General features: G+C 46.4%; 1 protein-coding gene across 1 annotated transcript in view; it reads left to right on the top strand.

The window, feature by feature from the left end:
* The window catches only part of LOC115416469 (sodium channel protein type 4 subunit alpha B-like), an 88,115-nt gene that overhangs the window by 55,381 nt on the left and 22,734 nt on the right, over window positions 1-10,000 (top strand). Inside the window, 7 exon segments of the mRNA XM_030130244.1 lie at window positions 677-915; window positions 1,088-1,159; window positions 3,113-3,214; window positions 4,436-4,792; window positions 7,564-7,762; window positions 7,865-8,112; window positions 8,271-8,376. Coding sequence (XP_029986104.1) covers window positions 677-915; window positions 1,088-1,159; window positions 3,113-3,214; window positions 4,436-4,792; window positions 7,564-7,762; window positions 7,865-8,112; window positions 8,271-8,376 — 1,323 coding nt within the window.

Raw genomic sequence — 10,000 nt, forward strand, 5'->3', positions numbered from 1 at the left:
GTTTACAGGGTTAGGGTTAGGGCCTCCTCTGGACTCTGTTTACAGGGTTAGGGTTAGGGCCTCCTCTGGACTCTGTCTACAGGGTTAGGGTTAGGGCCTCCTCTGGACTCTGTTTACAGGGTTAGGGTTAGGGCCTCCTCTGGACTCTGTTTACAGGGTTAGGGTTAGGGTTAGGGCCTCCTCTGGACTCTGTCTACAGGGTTAGGGTTAGGGCCTCCTCTGGACTCTGTTTACAGGGTTAGGGCCTCCGCTGGACTCTGTTTACAGGGTTAGGGTTAGGGCCTCCTCTGGACTCTGTTTACAGGGTTAGGGTTAGGGCCTCCTCTGGACTCTGTTTACAGGGTTAGGGTTAGGGCCTCCTCTGGACTCTGTCTACAGGGTTAGGGTTAGGGCCTCCTCTGGACTCTGTCTACAGGGATAGGGTTAGGGCCTCCTCTGGACTCTGTCTACAGGGTTAGGGTTAGGGCCTCCTCTGGACTCTGTTTACAGGGTTAGGGTTAGGGTTAGGGCCTCCTCTGGACTCTGTTTACAGGGTTAGGGTTAGGGCCTCCTCTGGACTCTGTCTACAGGGTTAGGGTTAGGGTTAGGGCCTCCTCTGGACTCTGTCTACAGGGTTAGGGTTAGGGTTAGGGCCTCCTCTGGACTCTGTTTACAGGCTGGCCTTGTTGTGTTTCAGAGTTGGAGGAGGACCAGCGCCCATGTCCTCCGTGTTGGTACATCTTTGCCAACCTCTTCCTGAAGTGGGACTGCTGTGGGTGCTGGCTCTGGGTCAAGAACTGGCTCTACACCATCATCATGGACCCGTTTGTGGACCTGGGCATCACCATCTGCATCGTCCTCAACACCGTGTTCATGGCTATGGAGCATTACCCGATGACCGAACAGTTTGAGAACCTGCTGAGCATCGGAAACCTGGTGAATCCAACAGTGTGATGTTAACCCTAACCCTAACCCTCTTTCTGAGCACTCTGGGGCTTTTACTGCCTTAGATTCCCAATCACCTTTGAGCTTTTAATACCTGGACATTAACAAATGTCAAAGATTCTAGGTGACAGTGGACTAACGTTTTAGTTGGTTACCTTTGAAGGTCTTCACAGGAATCTTCACTGCGGAGATGGTCTTCAAACTTCTAGCGATGGACCCGTACCACTACTTTCAGGTCAGATGTCCTGATGTTTGATGTGCTTAAAAATTCTAGGAGACATTTTGGATTATGGATTGTGTCAGCTGTTTGGAAGGTGAGAAGCAAGAACGTCTGAAAGGAGAAGTCTTTGCCTAAGGTCAAGTTTAATTTTGGCAAACTTGTTCATTTCAGCTTTAACAGTGATGGAAACGTTCGGTTTAGTTTAACACAGTATCTTATAACATAATTCTAATGCTGCATTTCCGCTACGTGGTACCAGCTCGACTCGACTTGACTCGACTCAACTGCCTTTTTGGATTTCCAGTATGTAAAGTGACCTGGAATCTAGTACCCGGTTCTAATTTTTTGGTATCTACTTTGCCGAGGTTCCAAAACGGGGGCAGAGATACTAAAGCATGACGTGTAAACACTACAGACCACTGATTGGTTAGAGTCGTCTCTCTGTCATTGCATTATCAATATGCGGAGACCCACCATTTAAAAAAAAAAAAAAAACAGATGCGGAAGTTGACAGTAAATATACCAGTAGGTTAATCCACATGACAGCAGCCTGTAAAACTACACCGTGGTCGGTCAAGGAGGTTCAGACACTTCTGGCCTTGATGGGATAACACGCAACAAGCGAGTTTATCAGCAACTCTGAGCAGATGTCACGGAAGTTACGCACCATGTTGCTATGACGCACAGGTACTCTAAAGTCGGTAGTATCCTGTAATGGAAACAGTTTCTAGGAATTGTATCTGGTACCAGAGTGGAGTCAAGCCGGTTCCACGTCGTGGAAACGCAGCAGAACTGACCCACGTACATAAAATGTGTAAGTACTTTCTTTCTTGGAAGGTGTTCTATAGAATAAAACTCTCCTCTCTTTGTTAGATTGTATGTCCCACGACACAGCCCACAACCCAACCCCCTACCCTCACCCCTAACCACTACCCCTAACCCCTACCCTCACCCCTAACCACTACCCCACCCCTAACTCCTAACCTCACCCCTAACCACTACCCCCACTCCTAACCCCTACCCTCACCCTTAACCACTACCCCCACCCCTAACCCTTACCTCACCCCTCACCCCTTCCACCACCCCTTACCCTAACCACTACCCCCACCCCTAATCCTAACCACTACCCCCACCCCTAACCACTACCCCTAACCCTAACCCTAACCCTACAGATCAGGGTTAGGGTTAAAGTTTCCTTTACGGATCAGGGTTAGAGTTAAGGTGTCCTTTACAGATCAGGGTTAGGGTTCATTTTGTCCTGTTTCACTCTATGTTTTAAGTCTTATATTATTATTTAAAAACAACAATAACAACAACATGACTTTGGTCAACTCTGTTGCTAAATGAGCTCATAAATAAACTGGATTGGATTAGAATTCATGAGAAAACTGTGGGTTAAATTATAATAACATATGGAAAACACAATTTTTAGCTTGGATATTTGTTCTTTAACACTAACCCTCAAATACGTGCTTAAGACATTTAAAGGAGTCATCTTCATATGTTAATATTTAACCCCCCAATTTAACAACTAATTACGAACATCCATGCTCTTTGAAAATTTCACTGTAAGTTTAATTATTATTATTTGTTGGTATATATTATTATGGGGTTATTGGTGTTGGTGGGTAACCCTAACTCTAACCCTGACCCTGACCATAACCCTAACCCTAACCCTGACCCTGACCCTAACTCTAACCCTAACCCCAACCCTAACCCCAACCCTAACCCTGACCCTGACCCTAACTCTAACCCTAACCCTAACCCTGACCCTGACCCTAACCTTAACCCTGACCCTAACCCTAAATCTAACCCTAACACTAACCCCAACCCTGACCCTAACCCTAACCCCAAACCCTGACCCTAACCCTAACTCTAACCCAGTGTGATGGATAGTTCCCTGGATGTTATAAAATGTCAAACATTCATCTGTGTGATGATGTGATTATACTGTTGCCGTGGTTACAGGTGGGCTGGAACATTTTTGACAGCATCATTGTCAGCATGAGTCTGCTGGAACTGGGATTGGCCAACGTCCAGGGGCTGTCGGTGCTCCGCTCCTTCCGATTGGTCAGTTCAACAGCATCATGGTCATGAGCATTTGTTGAACCAGAACTGTTCATTCATTCCATTGTTTCCTGTCTGTCTGCTCTGGTGTTTCCTGTCTGTCTGCTCCTCTGGTGTTTCCTGTCTGTCTGCTCCTGGGCTGTTTCCTGTCTGTTTGCTCTGGTGTTTCCTGTCTGTCTGCTCCTCTGGTGTTTCCTGTCTGTCTGCTCCTGGGCTGTTTCCGGTTTGTCTGCTCCTGGGCTGTTTCCGGTCTGTCTGCTCCTGGGCTGTTTCCTGTCTGTCTGCTCCTGGGCTGTTTCCTGTCTGTCTGCTCTGGTGTTTCCTGTCTGTCTGCTCCTGGGCTGTTTCCTGTCTGTCTGCTCCTGGGCTGTTTCCGGTCTGTCTGCTCCTGGGCTGTTTCCTGTCTGTCTGCTCCTGGGCTGTTTCCTGTCTGTCTGCTCCTCTGGTGTTTCCTGTCTGTCTGCTCCTGGGCTGTTTCCTGTCTGTCTGCTCCTCTGGTGTTTCCTGTCTGTCTGCTCCTGGGCTGTTTCCTGTCTGTCTGCTCCTCTGGTGTTTCCTTTCTGTCTGCTCCTGGGCTGTTTCCTGTCGGTCTGCTCCTGGGCTGTTTCCTGTCTGTCTGCTCTGGTGTTTCCTGTCTGTCTGCTCCTCTGGTGTTTCCTGTCTGTCTGCTCCTGGGCTGTTTCCGGTCTGTCTGCTCCTGGGCTGTTTCCTGTCTGTCTGCTCCTGGGCTGTTTCCTGTCTGTCTGCTCCTGGGCTGTTTCCTGTCTGTCTGCTCCTCTGGTGTTTCCTGTCTGTCTGCTCCTGGGCTGTTTCCTGTCTGTCTGGTCCTGGGGGGGGTTTCCTGTCTGTCTGGTCTGGTGTTTCCTTTCTGTCTGCTCCTGGGCTGTTTCCTGTCGGTCTGCTCCTGGGCTGTTTCCTGTCTGTCTGCTCTGGTGTTTCCTGTCTGTCTGCTCCTCTGGTGTTTCCTGTCTGTCTGCTCCTGGGCTGTTTCCGGTCTGTCTGCTCCTGGGCTGTTTCCTGTCTGTCTGCTCCTGGGCTGTTTCCTGTCTGTCTGCTCCTGGGCTGTTTCCTGTCTGTCTGCTCCTCTGGTGTTTCCTGTCTGTCTGCTCCTGGGCTGTTTCCTGTCTGTCTGGTCCTGGGGGGGTTTCCTGTCTGTCTGGTCTGGTGTTTCCTGTCTGTCTGCTCCTCTGGTGTTTCCTGTCTGTCTGCTCCTGGGGGGTCCAGATGCGGGTCTTTAAACTGGCCAAGTCGTGGCCCACCCTCAACATGTTGATAAAGATCATTGGGAACTCGGTGGGGGCTTTGGGGAACCTGACTCTGGTCTTGGCCATCATCGTCTTCATCTTCGCCGTGGTCGGCATGCAGCTGTTTGGAAAGAACTACAAAGACTGCGTTTGTCGCATCGCAGATGACTGCGAACTTCCACGGTGGCACATGAATGACTTCTTCCACGCCTTCCTGATCATCTTCAGGGTTCTGTGCGGAGAGTGGATTGAGACCATGTGGGACTGCATGGAGGTGGCGGGTCAGGCCATGTGTCTGATCGTCTTCATGATGGTCATGGTCATCGGAAACCTGGTGGTGAGAGTCCAGAAGGCGTCTCCTAATCTGAGAAAACCCTAACCCTAGACTGTCACATGATTTACCTACAGACACAAAACTTCAAAGAGTTTCATCTCAACCACATTTATCTAAATTTGTGAATCTAGTGATTCCCTCAAGGATGGGACAATCCATCCATCCCAGTCTGCTCCTGATGACCTAACCCTTAACCCCTAACCCCTAACCCCTAACCCCTAACCCCTAACCCTGTCCAAATGGAAGCCTTTGACACAGAACTTTGGTCAATATTTTCTCGGTATATAATCTGATACTAGTGGCTTTTTTTGTAAAATTGAGGGAGTTACAGTAAAAAATTGGGTATTTTGAAAATCATGACCTTGAGTTTGACCTTTCAAGGTCATCAAAGGTCAACAAAATTGGTACCAAATGAAAGACCATATCCAACTTCCTATAAGTTGATAATAAAAAGTTAGTTGATATCCGTCTTAGTTTTAGGGATAGAAACTGTTTTGTGAATATGTAAATTATCAAATCAAATTTTATTTATATAGTGCCAAATCATAGCAAAAGTTCTCTCATGACACTTTACATATACAGTTGGTCCAAACCAGACTAAAGACAATTTACAGAAACCAACAGAATCCTCCAGGAGCAAACACTAGTGACAGTGGAAGGAAAAAGTACCTTTAACAGCAGAAACCTGGAGCAGAGCCAGACTCCTGAAGGATGGATGAGTGACAGGACCAGCTGGGGTTAAAGAGAGAGTAAAGGAGGAGAAAAGAGAGAGCGATAGAAACAGAGAGAGACTGGGGGAGAGGGGGAGAAGGGGGGAGGTAGGGGGAGAGACATGGATGGAACTGATGCATAGATAACTGAACAAGAACATCTATGGAACTGTAGAATAAACAATATCAGAACTATATAGATAAGTGAGTGATGATGATGAAGGAGGAGAGAGGCAGGAGCACAGCAGCAGGTCCAGAGATGATCCTAGGTTATCCTGTGATGATCCAGGGAAAACCTGTGAGGATTCAGGGAAAATCTGTGATGATCCAGGGAAAATCTGTGATGATCCAGGGAAAACCTGTGAGGATCCAGGGAAAACCTGTGATGATCCTGGGAAAACCTGTGATGATCCAGGGAAAACCTATGAGGATCCAGGGAAAACCTGTGAGGATCCAAGGAAAACCTGTGAGGCGATAAAGCACAGAGACTCCAGGAAAGACGTCAAGTCAGTAACATGTATTCACTGGACTGTAAACAGAAGTGAAAATTAGGAGAGAAAAGGAAGGGGAGAAGGAGGAGCAGAGAGGAGGTCATAGAGGAGGAGGAGCAGAGAGGACGAGGAGCAGAGAGGAGGTGATAGAGGAAGAGGAGGAGCAGAGAGGAGGTGATAGAGGAGGAGGAGCAGAGAGGAGGTGCTAGAGGACAAGGAGCAGAGAGGAGGTAATAGAGGAGGAGGAGCAGAGAGGAGGTGCTAGAGGAGGAGGAGCAGAGAGGAGGAGAGCAGAGAGGAGGTGCTAGAGGAGGTGTCTCAGAGCAGAGCTCAGTGTCCATCAGTCTCAGCCTATATCAGCAGAACTCAGAGCAGCCTGAGCTGAACTAACTCTCAGATTCATCTAAAGGAACGTTTTAAACCTCCTCTTAAACAGAGGGTGTCTCCTCCTCTTAAACAGACAGAGGGTGTCTCCTCCTGGACCGAGGCAGGAGGTGCTTCCACAGTAGAGGAACTGATAGCTGAAGGCTCTGGCCCCCGTCCTACTGTTGGACCTCCTCTGGACCACCAGTGCACCTGCGTGTGAACAGCGTAGTGCTGTAGATGGACTGGATGGAACTAAAGCTCTTTCAGATCAGTAGGAGTCTGGACATGAAGGGCTTTGGAAGTGAGGAGGAGGATCTAAAGTCTATCTGAGCTTTGAGAGGAGCCAGTGCAGAGAAGCCAACACAGGACAAATATGGTCTGATACTGGTTCTAGTGAGTCCACAGGCAGCAGCATGTTGGATTAGCTGAAGGGTCTGTAAGGACTTTTTGGGACAGCCTGAGAGAAGTGAGTTACAATAATCTAGTCTGGATGGAATAAAAGCAGGGACTAATTTTTCTACATCGTTCTTGTTCAAATCTGTCTAATTTTAGTAATATTACGCAGATAAAAGAAAGTTCTAAAAATCTGTTTTATGTGAGAGTTAAACGATAGCGCCTGATTGAAAATGAGGCCTAGATTCCTCATAGTGGTTTTGGTCTCCATGGTAACACCATCCACAGTGACTACTTGGCTGGACACTGCATCCCTAACAGTTTTAGGTCCAAACACAATGACTTCAGTTTTGTTTGAGTTTAACAGCAGACAGTTTTTGTTCATCCAGTCTTTAATCTCTTTAATGCAGTCCTGTAGTTTGGCTAGCTAATTGAATTCATCAGGTTTAATGGATAAATTTAATTGAATATCATCAGCGTAGCAATGAAAGTTGATGAAATTTCTTATTAAGTTACCTAAAGGAAGCATGTACAGGATAAACAGTATTGGTCCAAGAACGGAGCCTTGAGGTACTCCATAACTAACTATAGTGCACTGAGAGGATTCATTATCAATGTGAACAAAGTGAGAACGATCTGTTAGATCGGATTTGAACCACTTTAATGCCAATCCTTTGATACCAGTTGATTTTTCCAAATGTTGCAGAAGGATGTGATGGTTGCCTAACCCTGTTCCTAAACCTAACCCTATTCCTATCCCTAACCCTAAACCCAGTTCTAATCCTAATCCAAACCCTGTGTGGGTCTGACCCAGGTCCTGAACCTGTTCCTGGCTCTGCTGCTGAGCTCCTTCAGTGGTGATAATCTGTCAGCTTCAGAAGAAGAAGGAGAAAACAACCTGCAGATTGCCATTAACCGGATGAGCTGGGCCATGAACTGGGTCAAAGCACTGGTACTAAAACAGGTCTGGACTTTAGTGGGAAAGACCACAGCTGAGAAACCACATGAGACTGGTAAGACCTGAGCTGGACCTAAGACCAAACCAAAGTGTAAATCTGACTGATGTGACTGAAGTTGCTGAATTCACTGAATTCCCTGATTTCTTCCTCCAGTAGATGCTGGTGCAGACCAGCAGACAGAGCTCTTGGCTTTGACCTTTGTGACCCCAGACGAGCAGGTGCCACAGGCCAACGCCCTCCACCGTAACCCCGGCAACCAGACCAGCAACTACCACAGCATCACGTCACTGAGGGTCCCACTGGCCCAGTCCGAGTCTGGATCCGAGTCCGGGTCCGGGTTCGAGTCCGAGTCTGGATCCGGGTCTGACTGTGAGGAGGCGGAAAACCAAGACAACAAAGAAGAGGTTAATTCACAGGCAAACTCTATTCTATTCTATTCTATTCTATTCTATTCTATTCTATTCTATTCTATTCTATTCTATAAACATGACCTCTATTGTGTTCTATTGTGTTCTATTGTGTTCAATTGTGTTCTATTGTGTTCTATTGTGTTCTCCTTCAGTGTGATGCGTCGTCGGTCTGCAGTTCTGTACAGAAAGTTCCTGAAGTTCAGGAAGAAGAAGAAGACGATGAAGAAGGAAACACACCTGAAGACTGTCTGACTGAAAGTATGAACACACACACACGCACACACACACACACACACACACACACACACACACACACACACACACACACACACACACACACATGCACCGACACACACACACACACACACACACCAACACACATACACACACACACACACACACACACAAACACACACACCAGCACACACACACACACACACACACACACACACAGAAGCACACACAAACACAGGTGCACACACAAACACACACAAACATGCATGCACAAACACACACAAAGATGCACATACACTCTCACACACACCCACCCACACACACACACACACATATTTAAACACACTTTAAATCGTTGTAAAGTCGATGTTTGTTCAAATTCCTTGAATTTTCCAAATGTCACAGAATTAAAAACATCCTTTTGTTGTTTCGTCTGTTCTGGTCCAGACTGGAAGTCTACTGGTCTGAGGTCTGGACCCACATAAAAACAGTCTACCGGTCTGAGGTCTGGACCCACATAAAAACAGTCTACTGGTCTGAGGTCTGGACCCACATAAAAACAGTCTAGTGGTCTGAGGTCTGGACCCACATAAAAACAGTCTACTGGTCTGAGGTCTGGACCCACATAAAAAGAGTCTACCGGTCTGAGGTCTGGACCCACATAAAAACAGTCTAGTGGTCTGAGGTCTGGACCCACATAAAAACAGTCTACTGGTCTGAGGTCTGGACCCACATAAAAACAGTCTACTGGTCTGAGGTCTGGACCCACATAAAAACAGTCTACTGGTCTGAGGTCTTGACCCACATAAAAACAGTCTAGTGGTCTGAGGTCTGGACCCACATAAAAACAGTCTACTGGTCTGAGGTCTGGACCCACATAAAAACAGTCTACTGGTCTGAGGTCTGGACCCACATAAAAACAGTCTAGTGGTCTGAGGTCTGGACCCACATAAAAACAGTCTAGTGGTCTGAGGTCTGGACCCACAGGTGGATTGGATGGAGGGGTTTGGGTGAAGACCCTCCACGTTCCCCAGACCTCGGACCACTTGACTGTTTTTAGACTGCTTTTGTTTGTGTGTTATTGTTTGTGTTTATGTATTAATGTTTGTTTACTGTTGTTTGTGTATGAATGTTTGTGTACTACAGTGTGTATTTGTATATGAATGTTTGTTTACTGTTGTTTGTGTTTATGTATTAATGTTTGTTTACTGTTGTTTGTGTTTATGTATTAATGTTTGTGTACTACAGTGTGTGTTTTTGTATGAATGTTTGTTTACTGTTGTTTGTGTGTGAATGTTTGTGTCCTACAGTGTGTGTTTTTGTATGAATGTTTGTTTACTGTTGCTTGTGTATGAATGTTTGTGTACTACAGTAGGTGTTTTGTATGAATGTTTGTTTACTGTTGTTTGTGTATGAATGTTTGTGTACTACAGTGTGTGTTTTTGTATGAATGTTTGTTTACTGTTGTTTGTGTGTGAATGTTTGTGTCCTACAGTGTGTGTTTTTGTATGAATGTTTGTTTACTGTTGCTTGTGTATGAATGTTTGTGTACTACAGTGTGTATTTGTGTATGAATGTTTGTTTACTGTTGTTTGTGTTTGTGTATGAATGTTTGTTTACTGTTTGTGTTTGTGTGTGAATGTTTGTT

Source organism: Sphaeramia orbicularis, unplaced genomic scaffold (genome assembly GCF_902148855.1).
Source record: "Sphaeramia orbicularis unplaced genomic scaffold, fSphaOr1.1, whole genome shotgun sequence".
NCBI classification, from domain to species: domain Eukaryota; kingdom Metazoa; phylum Chordata; class Actinopteri; order Kurtiformes; family Apogonidae; genus Sphaeramia; species Sphaeramia orbicularis.